Below are 22799 nucleotides of genomic sequence, written 5' to 3'. Positions count from 1 at the left end.
TCAACTTATCCTCAAGACATTTACATTTCACATGTTTCTGTGTGTGCATGTTTAATAATACAACATGTTATTTATTATAAAATATTCTATTTGTCCCTAAATTTCTTGGGAAAATGGGGATAATCTTCTTGTTTCCAATAATGACTATTTTTAAGAAAATACTACTATAGATATAAGAACACTTTATTTCTCTTTCCAATAATAAAATAGTGTTATGAATAATAGTAATATGTTTCTCTACATTAAAAGATGTCTTGCTTCCTCTCATCAATATATGTGTTATTACCATTTTCGCGTTAGATTGATATTAACTTGGTTATTCTAGATATTGCTGTTATTTTGTTTTTTTTTGTTTTTTTTTTGTCTTTTTGCCATTTCTTGGGCCGCTCCCACAGCATATGGAGGTTCCCAGGCTAGGGGTCAAATCGGAGCTGTAGCCAGAGCCACAGCAACGCAGGATCCGAGCCGCGTCTGCGACCTACACCACAGCTCACGGCAACGCCGGATCATTAACCCTCTGAGCAAGGGTAGGGATAGAACCCACAACCTCATGGTTCCTAGTCAGATTCGTTAACCACTGCACCACGACCAGAACTCCATTGCTGTTATTTTTGAATAAACTCATTTTCTTTTAACTAACTTACAGAATTTAATGTTTAACTGAACAGAAATGTTCTATAACAAAAACATGATATCATGCCCAAGGAAAATTAATCAATTTTTCACCAGAATAAAAAAAATATTCTCATCTGTACACATAGTGTTTATTTAAACCATGGTATTCTGGGAGTTCCCACTGTGGGTCAGTGGTTAGCGAATCCGACTAGGAACCATGAAGTTGCGGGTTCGGTCCCTGCCCTTGCTTAGTGGGTTAAGGATCTGGCGTTGCCATCAGCTGTGGTGTGGGTCGCAGACGTGGCTCGGATCCCGTGTTGCTGTGGCTCTGGCGTAGGCCGGTGGCTACAGCTCCGATTCAACCCCTAGCCTGGGAGCCTCCATATGCTGCCAGGAGTGGCCCAAGAAATGGCAAAAAGACCAAAAAAAAAAAAATTATAGATGAATATTTCCTAACGTTTTGTATGGCTTGCTTTTTGGTAATCCTGTGAAACCTGTATCTGCCCTTTTTAGAATAATGTTTTAAAAGGCATAAAATAAAATAAAATAAAATAAAATAAAATAAAATAAAATAAAATAAAATAAAATAAAATAAAATAAAATAAAATAAAATGTAGAGTTACTAAGGAAACTATTTATATTGAAATAAAGTCTCCCAAGTTCAGAAACCTAGGTGGGTGCTCAAATATTTTATGCCTTGCAGTTGATTATCTATTATTTCCCATGTCTCAGTTGCTACTATTCAAAATTAATTAGTTTTCATTTTAAAATTAAAACTCACTAAGAATTTAGGTGGAAGTTGTCAGTTTTATATCTCAATTCCTTAAACAATCTGCTGTAAGACTGAGCGTTCTATATGAAACTTAATAGGCATTGTTGCTTTCAATTTTCTCAGCCATAATCTTATTTGCACCTAGTAAGACCTCTTCTTACCCAGTTGTGGGAGCAGAAGCCTATCTTGACCTTCTCCTGTGTTACCAAAGTTTAAAATATGGTAGCTTTCCCTACCCCTTAACTGTGATGGGTGATCTCACTAAATTTCTACCTTCTATTGTGTTTTGTTTTTTTTTAGTGTTTCACTTATTAGCCAATTTTCATTTCACACTGCAGAAATAATTCATATTATTTATGAAGATGGAGAGTAAAATATAATTAAATTTAAAGCATTAACTATAGTATTCAACCAGCTTTTTTACTAAGGGTTTGTTTTTTTTTTTAAGGAATATTTGCAGAAGGGTAACCTGTTTACTTTAAAAACAATAATATCCTTCAAGGACATAGAACATAGCAACACATTTGAAATAATTCTCTGGATCTCATTCACGATTATATATTTCAAGTATTAAAAATATAGTGTCAAATAAGTGAGAGTGGGAGTTCCATCATGGCTCAGTGGTTAAGAACCCAACCAGGAACCATGAGGTTGAAGGTTTGATCCCTGGCCTTGCTCAGTGGGTTAAGGATCTGGCGTTGCCATGAGCTGTGGTGTAGGTCGCAGATGCGGCTCGGATCCCGCATTGCTGTGGAACCCTAGCCTGGGAACCTCCATGTGCCGCAGGTTGGGCCCTAAAAAGACCAAAAAAAAAAAAAGTGAGAGTGTATATCTAAATATTTCACTTTCCGCATGCAAGTGATGAGTCAGAATAAACCAAATTTTGCAGAAGTGAAATATTAGGCTAATTTTCTATTGGGATAGTCATAGATATTCCAGAAAGTTTTGTTACTGAATATTATATAATGGGATAATTTTATTATTAATTTAAGATACTAGAAAATAATGTAAAGATAGGTACTCTCCAAAAAATAGGTTTTAAGGAATCTAAGATATATATATATATATCCCTTTGATTCTCGGTATGTCTTGTGTTGATGATATACAAAGATATTATACACTAAAAACATTTGACAAGCTATTGATCTTATTTATTTCTAAAGATAAGTGCTCTCTCTAAAATAGTTTTTCAGGCACAAAAATAGAAATATGATTTGTTACTATCAGCTTGCCTTTTCATTTCTCTCTTTGACAAGTAATTAAATATCATGTATGTATTTGCATTTAATCTCACCTTTTGGACATATCTTGATACACATAAAAAATACTAAACTTATCTTAAAAATCAATCATGACATATGGACTTAAAATAGTTTAAAATTATTTGACTTATATCTTACCCTATGAATTTAAAGTGTAAGAAATAATCATTCACAAGATATGTTGTAAAGTAAATCGAGATTTCAGTTCCTAAAGTCATTTAATCTGATGTCCGTTTACGTTTGGGAAATACTGCCCTTTTCTTATTTTTCTTTAATTGCTTGCATTTTTCATTATCAAAAATAAGATTGAAATAACTTATAGGTAAAATGAAAGTCTTAATACATTAGTTTTGAGGAGGACTAACACTTCCTTTATTATCTAATGTATGTAAGCATTTCTATTACTGTGCTTACAGCTACACAGGTAATAGTTTCATTTGAAGTTACTTTGGAGTACATGTTCCTTTGGAGTTCTAGAGGCATCACTAGTGTTTTTTGGGTTGTCTCACAGATAGTGGGGCTATTAGAAAATATTTACTTATCACGTGTTAGATGTAAAAGTATTTTGCCAGCCAGACTACAGGGTCACAAAAATCAATATTGATAGATTACTTAAATTTAAGTATACTTCTTTCAACAAGAATTAGGTTTTGATATTGGATTTATTTGTGGTCAAATAAATCACATTGTTTCAGATCCATTATTATTCCAAGTAGTTAATAATTGTTCTGAATCATATTGTTTGACATCACTAAACTGCACTGAGATAGATGTCATAGGTTGACTGGTTAATCAGTGTTCTGTACAGTGATTGTGTGTGTGTGTGTGTGTGTGTGTGGACCATGTTAAATTATGGCTACAGACTGCAGAGTTGTACTATTTTCCCATAAAATTTTGATTCTGTCATTTGAATGTTCACTATACCGTGACTATACTGAAGACCTTTTTATATCTTAGTGGGTATGCTAATAAACAGCCTCAGGGGCTTGAGAATTAGTCCTTTTATGGTTTTCTTTACTCTTTTGAAAATGTCAGGAGAAGTCATTGAATTCTTTTCAAATAGAATACTTCGCATGTTTCACATGTTCCATTTAGGGAATTCATTTTGGAAAGCAGAGTTTTGTTTTTATTATACCTGAGCAACTCCTATGGTCTTCACTGGGAATTGCTATTAAAGACAGATGTTGGTTCCTGAGAAATTCTTACAGAGTTTAGTGAGAATTTGCTCAGAATATGTTGGGGAAGAGAAATTTTTTTTCCATACTCAGTAATTTTAAACAATGACCTTTTTCAAAATCAGTTTGATGCATCATAACAAAATAGCAGAAGGGCACTAAAGATCAACTGAGCTGCTTTTTGACTAACATTTCAGGGATTGTGAAGCAGCAGATAGACAGCCATATCACAGATCCAGATCAACAGAACAGCGGCCTCTCCTAGAGCGGACCACCACCCGCTCCAGATCCACTGAGCGTCCTGATACAAACCTCATGAGGTCGATGCCTTCATTAATGACTGGAAGATCTGCCCCTCCTTCACCTGCCTTATCGAGGTGAAAGATAAATCAATCAGACTAACTTCCCCTTTGCCCCACCAGCACACCATTTTATTTTCCCAGCAACTAAATGGTCTCTTTTACCATCCTTGGCTGATCACTAATAACAATCAACACTAACCTTTTCAGTGTAAACACACTACTTATATTCAGCGGATATAATAGTGTGTGGCTACCATTGTAATTTGTTTATTAACTGTCCTGACTGCATTTGTTCTGTGATTTCTCATCTATCAGGAGTCCTGGGTAAATCCCCACATAATGCACCTCATAACTGTCATGTTCTTCTCCTACAGAATGAGAAATTGTTTGTGCCATTAGACATTACTTTTGGGATAGTTGTCATAGTCACAATAAATAAAATTAGATTTTTAGTTTCTTTCTATCAATACTAATATCATATATTAACCAATATCTTATTTAGCTGAATTTTGAATTGTTTAGGATTTTATTTTTCGTTTCATGAGATAATTTCTAATAAAGGGATATTTAATATAAGCCTGAGTAAAAATCTCTTAGGATTGAGGAAGGGAGGTTAGTGTTAAGAGTTTGAAATGTGGTAGAAAGAAATGTCAAGCATTACATTTGAGCTGCAGAATTCTTCTCTTGCTTTCATATGGATAGAATATGAATTTACATTAACAATTCTGTGGATTTTGCTGTAGGATTTTGTGTGCATGTATCTGTGTTTGTATGCATATTACACAAAAGTATAAACATCTTTTGCTATTCAGATAATCATTCCAATATCCATATTTTGTCCTACTTTCCTAACCTTTTATCAGCAGCTAAACCTCTTTTAAAATTGCACTATACAGCATCATGTGAACCAAATGTATTAAAAGTATTTAACTCATTCTATTGAAAATGAATATTAATGATGTATCTTATAGGTCTCATCCTCGTACTGGGTCTGTCCAAACAAGCCCATCAAGTACTCCTGTGGCAGGACGAAGGGGCCGACAGCTCCCACAACTTCCTCCAAAAGGAACATTGGAGAGAAGTAAGTTTTATTTCTAATTATGTCATATAGGAAGTACACATGGACACTAAGGTGAATCAAGTTTTTTTTTTTACTACCTTTGTGTTAGCTTTCTTCTTTCATTAATTGAATGCCGTAGCTACATTTGCTAGTCATTATATTTATAAATACATTTACAAATATTATGTTTTGCATTTAAAATGTATAATATTGGGAGGTAAAGTAACGTTGCTCTTGCACATTTTTCAAATTTTAATAAATAGGTTTTAAAAAGTAAGACAATGCTGTTAAGCACTTGGATATTTCCTTGCTACAACTAAGTATATGTAATTATTGATAGTTATGTAAAGTTTATTAGTAACTAGCCAAATCAATTTTCATACACTGCAAAGGACTGGTTAGCTGATGCACAGCAATGATGATCCTTCTCAAAACTGGAGTACCAGAAAAAGGTAATCATGAATATTCAAAGAAAGATGCATGTTGTACTGATATTTTTAATACTTTCAAAATTTTGCATAAGAAGCACTATTTGCTTATACACAAATGAACATAATCCCCAGACGTCTATAAATTCTCAAAGGCCCTCTAAAAGCATGGATGATAGAATATAATAATTTTAATGTCATTTTTTTAATGGTCCCTTTATTTGGTAACTGGGTGTGCTTTGCCAAAACAAGCAAACAAACATATTTAAGTCACCGTTTAACTTTTCTTTAGTAGATGATGCATTCTGTGCCTTTGGAAATTTCTGTTGTTTTTAACCCCTGTGCTTTGGTTCCCTTTTTTGTTTTATTTTTATTTTGTTTTTCCTAGACCATGGAGTCAAGGAGATAGAACCTTATGAAGGTCTGTACATAAAGGAGGGTTTGTTTTGTGCTGACAGCCTTTTGGGGGGGCTCTGTGAGCAAAAATAAACCCAACTGCAATTGATGTCCCTCCATTTCATAGATTTTTATATACACTAAAATTATTTTGTTTTGTGATTCAGGTAAAATATTTGACTTTCATAGAAAACATACAAAAGAGTTAAATTTCTTTGATTCAATTAAGTAGGAATGCAAAGAATTTAACTTCTTTTAAATCACAAGGTAGTTTTTTCTCTTTTTAATAATTTGCTTTTTAAGCAGCATTCTGTTTTATGCAGGACTCTAAGCAAAAATATCAATTGCAGTCTGTGTTTATGTCATTGAGGATGTATACCTAATCTAGTTATATTTATCACCATATATTTTATTTTGTATTTATGATGATCTTTTAATTCTTAAATTTGGCTTTCTAGAAAAGAAAGTTGTTGATTTAGATAGTGATTGTGCTTTGTATTTCCTACATTGTTTTCATGTCATAGTAAGACTGCTTATAGTATATCAAAGTTAAATATGTACAGTTTTATTATCAACTCTACATAAGAGAAAATTTTGAGTCATGATACATGGAATGCTAGACATTTACCAGGACAATAACAATCCCTCTTCTGATTAGAGGATTCTGCAGCTGACTTTGTAACTTTAAAGAATTACTAACTGTTTTATTTACTGATGAATCTCCAGCACATAGAATAATGCCTGACACATTATAAACCCTCAGTAAATATTTGTTGAACATGATATATTTATTTAAAAATTGAAAAGCTATTTCAAATAGTATAAAAGATACCATTAAAATAATCTTGTCATTCTATATATGTTTATAGCAAAATTAATATTTTTATTACTTAATTTAACACATTTTTAAGTGCATTGCATTTGGGCAGCAATACTTTTTGGCCTTAAATGACTTAGAACAAGTTGTGTTCTTGTTAGTTGTAGTTGAATGATTATTTCCTATTTTGTGCTCCTTTTTATTTACTATGTACAATGAAATATGATTTTAAACAACTCAGCAATGTTGTGATTAGTTTTGCTTTGTTTTGCTTTCTGATAAAAATATTTTAGCAGCATTTCTGTAGTTTTCAATTATTTATATGAAGATGGGAGTGTATAAGTTTAAAAATACTGTCCATAAGAAAAGTTCTTTAATACATATGGAATTTTTTGTCTCCTCTCCCCACAATTTTTTTTTTAATTTCCCCATTAAATTATTTTTTTTCTACAATTTTTAAAGATAGAGTTTTGGCATCATTTGTTGGGATAATGTCAGAAATATAGTCTTCAAAATCCCGTTTTAATATCCTCTGTAGCAGTAGTCTTTGAGATATGAGTTGCTCCATTCTTTGTACTAATAATGTAGCAGAAAACTGACATAGAGCTGATACTGAAAGTCAGGATTAAGGAAGTTTTTTACAGACTTGTCAGCATTCTGTTTACTATCTGGTTTTTGCCCTATAGAATCTGTTAAAACCATAGTTTTCCTTTAATGTTTCTAATTATGACTTTTCATTTCTATAATAAAGGAGAGGAGAGTCAAAACCTCTTATCCTTTCCAGTATAAAATGAAAGGATTTGGGGAGTTTTGTTTGTTTTGTTTTGCTTAAAAGTATGGATGATTTTAGCAGTGTTTTCATACATGTTAATGTGAAGACTCTGGTAAATATGAGATTCTGTAATTTTCTTTAGCTTTAAAGGAGATATATAGGTATCTCTTTTAGAAGTCTTCAACTTCTAACTGAAGTTAAAGGTACATAACCTAAAACTATTGATTAGTGATATAAATCAAATTATATTTGGATTACCTCTTAAAAAGTTGTCAGACATTGTAATTCAGTGGCATTATTTTAGAATCAAATTAATGATTTATTTCCTAATCCTGTTTAATAGCTGAAAAATGAGCAAGTCCTAATTTAATTCCTTTTGACTTGGAATATATTTTAGTCTGTTAATTAAATTAATTTAAAACTTTATATATGTTGGCCTTGATAGTGGTACAGTATTAGTCATCTTTGTCTGAGAATCAGAGAAAATAGGAACAATATAGTGAAAGTACAATGTACTAAACAACTGTAAGGCATTATTATTATTATTATTATTATTATTATTATTATTTCCCCTTAACTTTGATGTACTGGCATTTTATAAAAATGAGTTTATAATATCATTTTTTGTTTCTCTAAAAGAAAAGTTAACTAGTATTATTTTTCTAAGAATATATCAAGTTTATAGACAAACTATTTTGCCTGCTTTACAGTTATTACATATTACGAATATTTATAGGCCACAGTTTCTTTTCCTAATCAAAGCTATCAGAAAAGGAGACAGTGCGGTAATTTGTTAACAGTATACTTAATTATTTCCATAACATGTCAGAGACTCATTAAAAATTATCTGTTCATCTCCTTAAAATCATTAATTATATCATGAATAATTTGAATTTTTGTTTTACTTAAAAGTGACAAATGTACATATCTGGTCTTATCTTTTTCTTTACTTTTACTTGTGCAAATACAGAAGTTAATGAAGAGACGGGGCATGTGGAAGAGCAGGGGGGAGAAAAGCAGGGTGAAGAGGTCAAGGCAGGTCTGTCCATGTGCCTAAAATATTAATCATATGTTTCAGAAGTATGACTTTTCTATTTCATGTAAGAATTTAGGCTCCAAATTTATAAACACAGAATAAAGGATTGCTTTTTAGTACTAATATTAAAATTATTACTTAATTTTATTAATGGAGAAATATATCAGAATGTCTAATACCAATTTAAACATTCTCCATATTGTTTCAATCAAACTGAAGTTACAGGCAATGCCTCTGATTAAGATGTATACTTATTCTTTAACCCTGGTTTACATTCAGTTCATATATTTGCTCAAAAATGTTTATTGAGTATCTACCAAAACACTGTATTTTACCATGTGTTATGCCGAATACAAGTCATGTTGAAGTCCTAGCCTCTTCTCTCAACAATTTTGACTTTTTAGAGGTAAATTATGAGTAAATACAGAGCAGAATATGAATTCTAAAATTTTAGGTCTTGAAACTTTTAGAAACTGTTATAATTTGTTTCTAAAATTTTTTCTAAAATTTTCTGGATGCATTCTTACAATGGTGTTTGTAGTTTAAGACAGAGACCTCTTACTGTGATTACTAATAATTAGTAACTATTTTCAAATGTTATGAGAAAAATCATCAGAGTACATCTGGTAATGAAAACAAAGGCAAGTTTAGGTATATATATATATATGGTTTTGTTTTTTTGTGTTTTTTTGTTTTTGTCTTTTCTAGGACCGCTCCCGTGGCACATGGAGATTCCCAGGCTAGGGGTCTAATCAGAGGTGTAGCCACCGGCCTATACCACAGCCACAGCAAAATGGGATCTGAGCCATGTCTGTGACCTATACCACAGCTCACGGCAATGCAGGATCCTTAACCCACTGAGCAAGACCAGGGATGGAACCCACAACCTCGTGGTTCCTAGTTGGATTCCTTAATCACTGAGCCACGACGGGAACTCCTAGATGCATATTTATGGAAAGGTATAACTATCTCTGTTCTGAGTATCTCATACACTACTAGAATGTCACACATCCTTCCATTTTCCTGAAATGCTATAGGAATAACATTTTTAAGGAATCCTATATGAATGAATTTCATTTTAATTTAGCTCTCTAGTTAATGCTTCCCTGTTTGAGCATTCTTATATGTTTCACACTAGTCCTTACAAATACTGAGGCTTTCATGCTGTTCATGAATTGACTTCTGTGGTAAAGTCATTATCAAGGATATCATGAGTTTGGGGACTTCAGCAATTGTTAATATCACTTCTATTATTTTTTGACTTCATTAAGTAGCCTATTTATTGAACCAGTTTGTCGCCTGTGCTTGATTCTTAAAATAAACTTAGTAAGTTACATTAGTTATTAAATGAAAACTGCTGTAAAACATAGCTATAATCTTCCTAAATTATTATAAAATGGCTCATGATTCCTTATTTTACTTTTGCTTGTATTATTTTTCTTATAGGATAGTAAGGGTATAATTTACTCTTGTGTTCATTAATGTGAAGTATCATGTTTTGTGCATGGAATTTGTTGCCCTGATGTGTGATGTCATCTTTTGTGGTGTGCTTGGCTTTTATTTGGGTTGTTAATGACCTTAATTATTAATCACTCTTGTCTGTTTTCAATGTTATGAAGACAATGAGGGAGAAACACCAAGCCCACGTAATAATGGGAAAAAAGGCAAGTCTAATATGACATTAATAGTGCCTTTCTATATTTTAGACTCTCACTGTTGACATTTGTGATATTCATGAATATAACTTTCTTAAAGAAGTATAAATACAAATATAGTTTGAATTTAAGATATCCAACATTTAAAGTGTCTTCTCTTTTTAATATATTTCTGAATATAAAATTCATTTTTGAAGTACTTACCTTATTATTGGACTGTGGTATAATCCTATTCTATTGAAATTTATGACATTAAAATAAAAAGCTTTGCTTTGTTGGCCATATAAAGGAAAATAGTGATAGTCATGCATTTAGAAAAACGCAACATACATATTTTTCAACCCCAGAAATTACCTTAAAATTGAACTGTTCAAAAATAAAAATGAACTTATTTATGAATTCAGCTGTATTAAACATTTATAATGTATGTATATTTTTCACAGGTCTATACACATGAGTTATATTGCCTAGGCAAGCAAAAAAGACGATTGATTTTAATACTTAGATTTAGTTTTCCTTTAATTATCAATGACTCAATTCTATAACCCACCACAACGAAGTTCTGTCAAAAACAGTAGGACTGATTTTAAAGCCAGCTAAAATTACATTACAAAAAATGCTTATTGTTTGCATTTGACCTAACTTTTTGTTTTCATAAGATTAAAGATTGTCTTCAAAATAAAAACAAAAGTGAAAAACAGTAGAACTGTATATGTTTTATAGTAATTGATATCAAATATAGCTACACATTTTAGAATGTCAGCCTTTTAAAATGATTAAATAAAAAAAATCAGCCTTCTAAACTACCTTTATATCATTAACAATTTTCCTTGTTTTTGAGCCAAATTAAGCAAGATAGTATTATAGTAGCTTCGGTAATTTAGTTGAAATGTCCTTTAGCCTTGAATATATTCTTTGTTTCCTCTCTTCATCTTTTATAAATACTTTCTGTAATGTTACATGTAAGATCAAATTAGCACTGAAATAGTTTTATAATTTTTCTTTCTGTGGAGTGCAATTCATTAATACTCCTCCAAGTATAAAATTCTTAAAATATGCTAGATTATTATGAAAAGGTGAAAACAGTGTAACAAAATAAATAAAATTAAATCAAGTATTGCAAAATATGAATATTCTCCATAAACAAAAATTTAAATGAGCCCTAAATGTGTATTTACGTATTTGACATTTTTATCTATTCCTTAACCACCATGATTTTTTTTTATTATTGATGAAAAAATATGTTCATATGTACTCAAGTTCATATATACTTAAGTATGTAAGAAAGCATTTCCAATAACCCAGGAAAGAGATGATGGTGGCTTAGGTAATTGCAGAAACATGGAATTTCCATTCATAGGAAAAAATTTGAGAAAACTGTATTTTGTGGGAATGTCAGGTGTTCAGTTTTGGATATAGGTTAGAAATACTGTTAGATGGCTAGACTACAATGTCAGATTGGCAGTTTGAATTATTTTCTGGATTTCAGGTTAGAGATTTGGACTGTAGTTATAAATTTGGGAGTCATCCTTTTAAAGAGAGATTTAGGAGTTCCCGTCATGGCTCAGTGGTTAATGAATCCGACTAGGAACCATGAGGTTGCGGGTTCGATCCCTGGCCTTGCTTAGTGGGGTAAGGATCCGGTGTTGCTGTGAGCTGTGGTGTAGGTCGCAGATGCGGCTTGGATCCCACATTGCTGTGGCTCTGGAGTAGGCCGGCAGTTACAGCTGTGATTGGACCCCTAGCCTGGGAACCTACATATGCTCCAGGAGCAGCCCTATTAAGGCAAAAAGACAAAAAAAAAAAAAAAAGATTTAGAACTATGAGACCCATTAAAATCATTGAGAAAACAAATGCAGATAGCTCAAAGAAAAGCTCCAAGGACTATGAACTGAACTTCTCTAATATTTAGAAATTGAAAAGATGAAGCAGCAAGAGACTGAGAAAGAATAGGAGGAGAAATAGTAGGGAAAGCATGGATTATAGTGACTTTGAATACAACTGAAGATAGTACTTGAAGCAGAAGAGAATTATGAAGAGTTGAAGTGATCACTAGATTTAGCAAGTAGGAAGTCATTGTGTTAACCTTTATTGAGGGCAGTTATTGTGGAGTCGTAGGGGATAAAAGATTGATCAGAGTGGATTTAAAAGAGTAGGGAAATGAAGACACTGTAAACACCTTTTAAAGATTTTTTACTATAAAAGGAAGAAAGGAAATAAAAATCTACAGCCGAGGGGCGAGGTCAGGAGAAAAAGACTACATGAAGGATGTATGGGAAACTGCATTCATCCTTTGATTTCTAAATCTAGGTCTGCCAGTGCGTTCTATAAAACTTTCTGGCCCCAAGCCATCTGCCTATAGTTTGGCAAAAATATTTGTCTGCTTTATAGCTTTTGTCCTAGAATTAGAATAAGGACTTAGATTTGAAAGGAACCTTATAAATCTTTTAATAAAGTAGCCGTTCTTTCCTGATGAAGGAGAAGAATTCTAGAGGTTAATTAGATGTTTTTAGAACGCATGGGAAAAGACGACGTCTTGGCTTCCAATCTCATGCATTTATACACCATGTCTTTTTGATCAATGGCATTCTCCTGGCATGTGCTTCAACCATTTGTTTTATTTTAGGTATTAGCTAGCCGTTTAGCTCAATTCCACCAATATCTGCTGTTTCCAGTGTGTTGTACGAGGTAGTTACTGAGGACGACTCAGTGTTCAATAAGATATTATTCCCTGCTTTGGGAGCTCTCAAGGAAAGAACAATGAAAATATAATGATAACAACAAATGAAAAGTAGTTGATAAAATTATTTTATAGCCTGACACATAAAGTCTCTTAAGATTGTGATACATGTGGAGGAAGTAAGTTTGGAGGTGTTTTGTGTATGTTTTCAGCCCAAAATATGTATGCCACTACTTGTGATAGTATTTCATTTTCTGATATTCTTTAATGGCTTAATTATTTTTAATAATATAAAGCTTTTAGGCTTTTCAGAACACTGAAATTTAAATATTCCTGAGGGGACTGACCCAAGCTATTATCATATACAAATTTTCACAGGAAACAAGTTAGAGCCTGTGATTGAAAAAAAGTGAGGCATGGGTGAGAGATGTTGAAAAAATGTAATGGAGCACTGGGTACCTTAGGAGGGTGATGTTTATAAACTCTGCCTTGAACTAGTCCCCAGTCTGCTCTAAGGAACATTACTTGCTATGTAGATATGCTATAAATTAACTTTCTTAAGTAATTTGGTATATTTAAATTGTTGATCACAATACTTATCACATAATAACTACTATCATTTCTTGCTGTAATTTTGTATTTTCAGCACACAATCTGAAAACTTTGGATTTAAAGTAAAACTAAACCTGATTATGATCATCACTCTGAACCAAATATTCAATACATATTATTTAGTAGTTTTGAGGAAAAAAAAGTACCTTTGCTGCTCTTCTTGACCATATAACTTGCATAAGAAAAAAAAGAGGAGGAAAGAAATCAACTGGATTTCAGTATGAATTATTGCATAATGTGCAACATTTTTACATGTTTCAATCAACATGTAAAACTCAACATGCATATATTTAGAATGCTTCTCTTTAAGTCAGAGAATTGTTTAAACAATTAGGACTTTTCAAGTTTCTCAATGTTTAGGGAACTCTATTGGAAGTCAATAAATTGGGTCTTAAGCACATGATCTCTGGCAAGGCTTTTAATTTCTCTGAACCTCAGTTTCCTCTTCTGTAAAATAAAGTATCCTGTAAGGGTTTTTAACAGAAACTAAGTGTGTTGGAGGTGTGGCTAATAAAGTCTCAAGTAGTTTTATTTCAAGTTTATTGTGTTATTGTTGTTTGTAAATTGTGTTTGGTTTTGGAAACTTAAGAGGTGCAATCTACTAATTATCCATTAGTGAGCCATTCACCGTCAGATTATAAACTAAACTCTACCATTCTGACTTAACAAGTCAAGCCCCTAAAGGTACATAATGAGTCTCCATGTATAGTTGCCTATGTTATTTCATATAGAAAATCTAATAAATAGGAAAGAAAGGGAAGAGAGGAAGGAAAGGAAGAAAAGGATTGGGGGAGCAGGTTACAAAGGGACCAAAATAATATAATAATTTTGACTGTATTTATAATGGATGCTTATTTCTGTAAGCATTTTAGGAATTGGATAGAATTTCGGGTGATGGGGTGTTGGCAGGCTTTGTTTTGCTGCCTCTCTTTCGTCTCATGAATGCTTCCGAAGTGAGGAGAGTACCAATACCCATGTCTTAATTTCCAAATTTAATTAATATCTAAGTAGGAATGGATTTTATAGTGACATGGATTTTATAGTGACATTGGTGAATATTTCCTAAATACAACATTCCCTGCCAACTTAGATGAATGACCATTTGACAAAAATTAAAATGAAAGAGATTCAGGGATGCTTTAATAGAGCAAGGAGTTAGTTATGTATTTCATTAAATTACATCTGTTGTATGGAATAATAACTTGGCAAAATGAACAAGATGGATTTGAGGGCTAATGGCTATTTATGGTATTCCAGTAACCAACTATATGATGCCCTATGTCATATAACTTGTAAACAAATATTTTCTAATTTCTAATTTATTTCAAATATTTTCTAATTTCTTTCCCTAATTTTTTCTTTCCTTGTTGGGGGTCATTCCCCCATATTTTACTTTTCTTCCCCTTTTGCTCATTTTATTTCTTTTGTATTTCCTAAGCCTCAATTGGCTAATCAGATTTAAGAAAGAACCCCTTCCACCTCATACCTTTGTTCAAACTTCAGTCATTTTTTTCAAAATATGTCATTGCTGGCTTCCTAAATATAATTCTAAAGCCGTCTTCTGTTTGCTGGTGAAATAACATGATCTTCCATATGATAGGGTATTAGGGAAGGAGAACCAGGTTTTGGAATCTTGTCTCAGGGCCTGCCTTTACTATGTAGCAACTTTATGACTAAGTTGTTAACCCAAACTAGTTCATCTGAGAAGAGGACGTCTTAGCATATGTCTTTTATTCCCAGTATGCTGTATTGAGAATCGGTTGAAGTAGTGCATGCGAAATTGTTTGTAAACTGAGGTAACTATTCATTCTTATTCTAATAACCCGCAACCTCATGGTTCCTAGTTGGATTCGCTTCCACTGTGCCATGACGGGAACTCCCTTATTCTAACTAATAGTTCTTTGTTTTCTTGCATATAGAAACCACCTGATATAAAGTCTTTTTTTGTGTTTTATAGGATCAAATATGATGCAATATGTGAAAGCACATTCTTATTATACAAGTATATTCTGCTAATATACAAATATATTTGCTAATATACAAATATATTCTGCTAATATTGGAATATGTGTTCTTTAAACTGGTGTCCTGATGGGGATTGGCTACATGGTGTGATGAAAACTAGCTGGAATATAGTTATTTTATAGACATTGGGTTTTTGTTTTTGTTTTTGTCTTTTGTCTTTTTTGTTGCCCCAGCTGCATATGGAGTATCCCAGGCTAGGGGTCTAATCAGAGCTGCAGCTGCCAGCCTACACCACAGCCACAGCAACATAGGATCTGAGCCGCATCTGCGACCTACACCACAGCTCACAACAACTCCGGATCCTTAACCCACTTAACCCACTGAGTGAGGCCAGGGATCAAACCCACAACCTCATGGTTCCTAGTTGGATTCGTTTCTGTTGCACCACGATGGGAACTCAAGGTTTTTTTAAAATATCACTTAAAAATACTTCATAGTTAAGTTTTCATGAGTAAATTAGTTCTTCAAATTATCAAATACTCAAATAGTTATTGATTCGGTCTTTAAGCTTTCCCAGGTACAAATTAAATTCACAACTGAGTATTTACTTGAGTGAATTATCCCCCTAGAACAAATTTTTTTCTGTACTTGAATGGATTTCTATTTTGCATCTGAGCAATGTGGCATGTATTCTTTCATAAAGAGTATGAAAGTATAAAGTCATACTTATCAATGAAATTACATTGCTGCATCTCTGATTTTTTATTTTTATTCTTTGGTAGTAGATTACAATATAATGGGCTATAATTTTGTAATTAAATTTTAATTTAAAGATCTGTATTGTTTAACATTAAGGACATTTTATTTTTTTAAATTACCACAATAGTCTTTTAATAGAAAAGAATATCTTGGGAGTTTCCTGTTGGCTCAGTGGGGCAAGGATCTGGTGTTGTCATTGCTGTGGCTCAGGTTCCTGCTGTGGCACAGGTTTGATCCCTGGCTTGGGAACTTACACATGCCGTGAATGCAGCTAAAAGAAAAAAGAAAGGAAAATATTAAGATGTATACTTTTTTTTGCTGTTTTCTCTAATATAACTAAAACAGCTTTCAAGTAATTTGAACATTTCCCTGACATAAAACTAGTTTGATTTTTAAAAATTTTTTCATTTTTAATTTTTTTATTAAAGTATAGTTGATTTACAATGTTTTGTCAATTTCTGCCTATAGCAAAGTAACCGTCATTCATATATATATACATACACATATATATACACACACATATATATATACACACACATATATATATACATACACACATATATACACACAAAAACATTCTTTATCTCATATTATCTTCCATCATGTTCTATCTCAAGAGATTATAGTACCCTGTGCTATACAGTAGGATCTCATTGCTTATCCATTCTAAATGTACTAGTTTGTGTTAATTCTAAATGTAATAATTTGATTTTAATTACTTTAAATGTTTCATTTTAATTGTATGACCTACAAATTCAAAGAGGGCTAGGTGTGGGTAGTTCTTAGTTTCGTGTTTTGGGTGATGAATTAATGAGTTGGTAGTCAGTTCTGTTCTTTTTATGACTTTAATTCTGTTTTAAAATAGACACTTGGATTTCAACATAGGATTTGATAATAGCCACATTTAGCACTTTTAGAAAATCTTCTAGGCTCTGTGCCTTAATTTTATCATCTCCGATATAGGTACTCTCCCATAAATCTGAGTAATCAGTGACAAGTGAGAGCAACTCTGTAATTTTAAACCTGGAAATAACCTCAGAAATTTCAAGACCAGCTTTCTTACCTTAAATGTAGCAGATTAGAGACAGAGAGGCTATGAAACCTGTCTAAAGTTATACACCTAGTTAATGGCAGAAATGTTCCTAAAAGCCATCTTTCCTGGCTCAGCCCAGTAACATATCTGTTACTTCTTTTATCATTTATTGATAGCCTTTATCTAGCTCTTCTTTCATTGTATTGGCTGGTCTTTATAAATGGATGATTATGAGAATTTTCTTATTGCTGCCATATAATAGATTTTCTTCGGCTACAATGTTTGTCAACTCAAAGAAAGTATTTAAAAATTAACCATGTTATGTGGTAAGGTTTTTTTTTTCCTCCACACTTTAGAAGATTCTGTTAATAAGTAGAAAGGCTGAACCATTTTCAAAACAAGCCATTTCTTCTACACACTTAATCTTACTTTAGAAGTTAGTATGTCTCCCTTTTGTGGAACCTCACAAACTTTGATCAGATGGTAAAGGGCAAAACAACTTTTTAAATGTCACGTGTATAGGATCTTAGAAAATTTGATTTTAGAAACAACTCTGTATTGCTTATAAAATCTCAAATATTGTATACTAGCCAAAAGTGCAGGTTATTCAAAAATCAAGAAATACTGTGTTACTGAGTTTATTATTTTCCCCAATGTGGGGAAATTAGTGTTTTGTTTTTGTGCTACCACAGATTAACTTTGAGTAAGGAGTAGATGATTCCTTTGTTCTTTTAACTAAAAAAATTTAACTAGAGTCTTGGAATTTTAAAGATTTCTCTTTCCACTAGCAGTTGATTCAAATATACCATCTTTTTCCAGATTGCTTACCATTTGGAATTCTGTATTGCATCTTTATCAGATTATTTACCAAATGGGAAATAAAAGGGTCAGCTACGTACCCAAGTGTAAATTTAATACTGCCAAAGCAAGAAGTTTATTTCCTTGTAGTAACTGATTTATATCAGACTAGAATAAAATATTCTTTATTAATAGCATTCACTTCAGGTCTAGGAACTGGAAAACATTTACACTTAATGTAGTAAACTCTAGCATATAAATAATATTCAAAGAAGTAGTGTATCCAAAATCACCTATATTTGGTATTGCAATGTAGCATATTTATTTTTGTTTTTGACAGTGATTTTTCTCTTCCTAATTATGCTTTGCTTAGCTTAATATTACAAAATAGGTTAGTATTCCACTATTTATGGCCAAAGGTGAATATATACCAGAGAATCATCTATGGCATAGTGAAACTTCATGGGGATTAAAATGTATGTAGATAGTAACTGTCTTCTTGACTTTTGGTATAGCTTTAGAAACATGTGAATAAAAAGAAAAGCATATGTATACTTACGTGTTTATGCATGCTGTTATGATATTAACATTAAATGTTGACCATTGAATCTTTTGATACATGACCTACAGTACCCCCCTACATGATCTGTACTCCCTCCACTTCCAATTCCATTACCTCTGTAATCTCATCTCCTGTGACCTTCCCTTCTATTCCCTCTGTTCCAGCCACAGAGACTTCTGTGCTTTCCTAGAATGTGTCAGACATGTTTACACCTCAGGACATTTGCATATACTATTCTGTTCTCTACCTGTAATGCCCTCCCTAAGTAACCGAATAGGTAACTCCCTACTTCCTAAAGTTCTTTACTCAAAACTTGCCTTCTTAATGAAGATTTCCTTGACTACTCTATTCAAACTTTCATCACATCCTGCACATTTCATTTACTTCTTACTTACTTCAGGTTTGCCTCTTAGCACTTATCATTAACTTAGTCACAAAATGTTTTACTCACTTACCTTGTTTAAACTTTATTTCCCCCCACACCCCCACCCCATGGATATTTGTCTTTTTTTTTTTTTTTTTTTGCTCTTGTATCCAGTGCCTAGACATGCCTGGGTACTCCATGCCTGGACATGTAGGTACTGAATATATATTTGGTGAATGAATAAATATTATATCACACTACAAATAATTCCAAATGATATTAGATAAGCCAGGAAACTCCCATTCAATGATGCCAAACTACTACTAATTTTTATTGAAATAGTATTCCATAGCACATAATTTTTCTGTCATTTAATGAAAGTACTAAATATGGTACTATAATAGTTATTTTATCTTATGTATTAAAATGTGTAATGGACTTCCCATGTGGCTCAGTGGTTAACAAATCCAACTAGGAACCATGAGGTCGCAGGTTCAATCCCCGGCCTTGCTCAGTGGGTTAAGGATCTGGCATTGCTGTGAGCTGTGGTGTAGGTCAAAGATGCGACTCACATCCTGAGTTGCTGTGGCTTTGGTGTAGGCCGGCGGCTACAGCTCCAATTAGACCCCTAGCCTAGGAACCTCCATATGCCATGGGAGCGGCCCTAGAAAAGGCAAAAAGACAAAAAAAATAAAAAAATAAAATGTTATGGATATTTTCTCTTGATATATACAAAAATCTCTGCATTTTAGTTCCATGTAAATATTTCATTTCACCACACTAAAATAATGTCTAGCAAAATATTTCTGAAAAAATATTATTTAATGTCTACTAAGAAAAAACTTCATATGACAAATTTAAATTATCATTTGCTTTATGCTTTCAATAATCTTCATTTGACACTAGATTTTGAAATTTTCTGAAAGTAAACTTAAGTGCTTTGAATTTTGAAATCTATATTAAAAAAAAAAAAAATTTAAGGAGTTTTACACTGTGGCTCAGCAGTAACGAACCCGACTAGTATCCTGAGGATGTGGGTCACACCCTGTCCTTGCTCAGTGGATTAAGAATCTGGGGTTTCCGTGAGCTGGGGTGTAGGTTGCAGACGTGGATTGGATCTGGCATTGCTGTGGCTGTGGCATAGTCTGGCAGCTGCAGCTCCAATTCGACCCCTAGCCTGGGTATTTCCTTATGCCATGGGTGTGGCCCTAAAAAAATTTTTTTTTCTTAACTCACTATATTTAAAACATTGACTACATACTACTGAAAGTTTATGGGAAAATTTAGGGAAAATATTTTTTAAAATTAGCTCCCCAGTGGAGTTCCCATCATGACTCAGTGGTTAACGAATCCAACTAGAAACCATGAGGTTTCGGGTTCGATCCCTGGCCTTGCTCAGTGGGTTAAGGATCCAGCGTTGCCACAAGTTGTGGTGTACGTCACACACGACAGATGGGCTTGGATCCCATGTTGCTGTAGCTCTGGTGTAGGCTAGCAGCTACAGCTCCGATTAGACCCCTAGCCTGGGAACCTCCATATGCCGTGGGAGCAGCCCTAGAAAAGGCAAAAAGACAAAAAAAAAATTAGCTCCCCCAAAGTATTTTTAGGTTCTTATTATACAAAATATCTGTTTCTGACAAGCCCTGATTATTTTTTTTGATTTATACTAGAAGTTACATGGGAAGACCAACAGAAAAAGGTGAATGGTACATTAAGTGATGACAAACCATTGCCGAAAAAGAAACACCAATCTGAGCCAGGTTTGTCAGAATTTGGAAAACCCCTGAAAGCATGAGGCGATAAGCATTGCATTTCATGCTTTTTAAATATGTGTGTGCTTGTTTAACCTCATTTTTCCTGCTTTGGTATGAACTTTATAGTGTGTAGATCCTATTTAGATTAGATTAGAGTAATAAAAACTTTATTTCAAGATTTGTTTTGAAAAGTAACAATTATTTTATTACTAAGGTTTTTTCTTTGAAAAAAAAATGACTAACTTAAGACAAATGATGTATCTGATTATTTTGACCCAAATAAAAATACCTTAATGAGAGATGTCTATGTCCCTACAAAGTACTATACAGTGCTCAATATGTTTTTTTAAAATTTGTCTTTGTAGGCTATTCCTTATTTTTAATTGCAAATGCTGTTGAAGTATTTTATTAATTGGTAACGCTTTATTTACAACTATTTACATCTTCTGGAGCTATGAATATTGTAACAAAAACAAGAAGGAATGATAGCATAGTATGTACGTTTAATAAAGAGTCTTCAAACCATTAATTCTGCCAGTAAATTGAAGTGATTTTATTTTCTTCTCTGCTTCTCTTTTGGGGAGCAGATGTGTTAAGTAGAGGACAAAAAAAAACTTGAAACAAGAGTAAAAGGAAGAGAGGTAAAGTACAGAGATAACCAGTCAACTTAATAATCAGTACTGCTTTTAATCAGTAATTGGAAGAGAGCACATTGAAAAATAATTCAAAATTTTAGAATGCAAATGGATTTTTTTATAATACTATCCTCCTTAAAGTGAGTGTCTATAGTAACAAGATTAATATATTTTTATGAGATGACTCATTTCATGTTAAATCTCCAAAACCTGTAGTTTAAAATATGCAGTGTATAAATCAAACTAATTGATTAGTGCATATTTATTGCTATCCTGTTGTATGCCAGGCATTATGGTTGGTACTGAGTTACTGGGGTAGACAAGAGACATGTAGCAGTTGCTCTCGTAAAGCTTACATTCTGGCAAAAATACATAAGTTAAAGATAATTATACTAATGATTTAGTTATTATTATTGTGATAGTGCTATTAAGAATAGGGTGTTTTGAGAAAAAATATTATGTTACATAAGTCCGAAGAACAAGGAATAATACCATAATGCAAATGGCTTAATCTGTGAATTCTCTCTTTTCTTTTCTTTTTTTTTTTTTTTAAATCTTTTTAGGGGCTGTACCCACGGCATATGGAGTTTCCCAGGCTAGGGGTCAAATCAGAGCTGCAGCTGCCGGCCTACACCACAGCCACAGCAACACCAGATCCGAGCCGCTTCTGTGACCTACACCACAGCTCACGGCAACATCAGATCCTTAACCCAATGAGTGAGGCCAGGGATCGAACCCACATCCTCTTGGTTCCTAGTCAGATTCCTTTCTGCTGCACCACAATGGGAACTCCCTGAATTCTCTTTTAATAAAACAGTTACATATTGAAAAGTTTGAAAAATATAATGTAATTTACATCGGAATTTAAACATATTCATGAAAGTATAAGAAAAATATTTACTTTTTTTCAAATCTATTAATAATCACTTATTTGAAAAATCGTAACTAGCTTAATATATTTCAGGGGATTTTAAAAAGTAAAGTAAGTATAAAGAAGTTGTTTATGTTATGATTTGTATAACAAAAATTATGAGTGTATAAATATTTCTTTGCTGTGTTGTGTGATATAGGTCACCCTTGGCCATAAACTATTATTTATTTGTTTTGTTTGCCATCATGTGTGATTACATAAGAATGTTTGTGGCCATGTATGTATCTATAAATAAATTATATTATATATTATATATTAAATTTATGAATGAATGTAATGTTTGGCTTAAATATTTTAAAATCTCACAAACAAAATTTTTTAAATCTTTAAATATTAATTTGTGTATTTTAATATATTGCATATATTTTTATCATCTAAGTTTTCTAATCGAATATAAGCTATGTCCTCATTGGAGA

At 32.7% G+C, this 22799-nt stretch overlaps 1 protein-coding gene across 37 annotated transcripts in view; it reads left to right on the top strand.

The window, feature by feature from the left end:
* The window catches only part of RIMS2 (regulating synaptic membrane exocytosis 2), a 621959-nt gene that overhangs the window by 415055 nt on the left and 184105 nt on the right, over nucleotides 1–22799 (top strand). For 22 of the 37 annotated variants that reach the window (XM_047783448.1, XM_047783458.1, XM_047783453.1 and 19 more), the window contains 2 exons: nucleotides 4022–4201; nucleotides 5098–5207. In XM_047783448.1, coding sequence (XP_047639404.1) covers nucleotides 4022–4201; nucleotides 5098–5207 — 290 coding nt within the window. Of the gene's footprint in view, nucleotides 1–4021; nucleotides 4202–5097; nucleotides 5208–6002; nucleotides 6036–22799 lie in introns of all 37 variants that reach the window. The other 15 variants (XM_047783440.1, XM_047783454.1, XM_047783469.1 and 12 more) reach the window with 3 other exon arrangements.

The sequence above is a fragment of the Phacochoerus africanus genome, chromosome 6 (genome assembly GCF_016906955.1).
Source record: "Phacochoerus africanus isolate WHEZ1 chromosome 6, ROS_Pafr_v1, whole genome shotgun sequence".
In the NCBI taxonomy this organism is placed as follows: domain Eukaryota; kingdom Metazoa; phylum Chordata; class Mammalia; order Artiodactyla; family Suidae; genus Phacochoerus; species Phacochoerus africanus.
The sequence above is the reverse complement of the archived record's forward strand: the minus strand, read 5'-3'. Positions and strand labels throughout refer to the sequence as shown.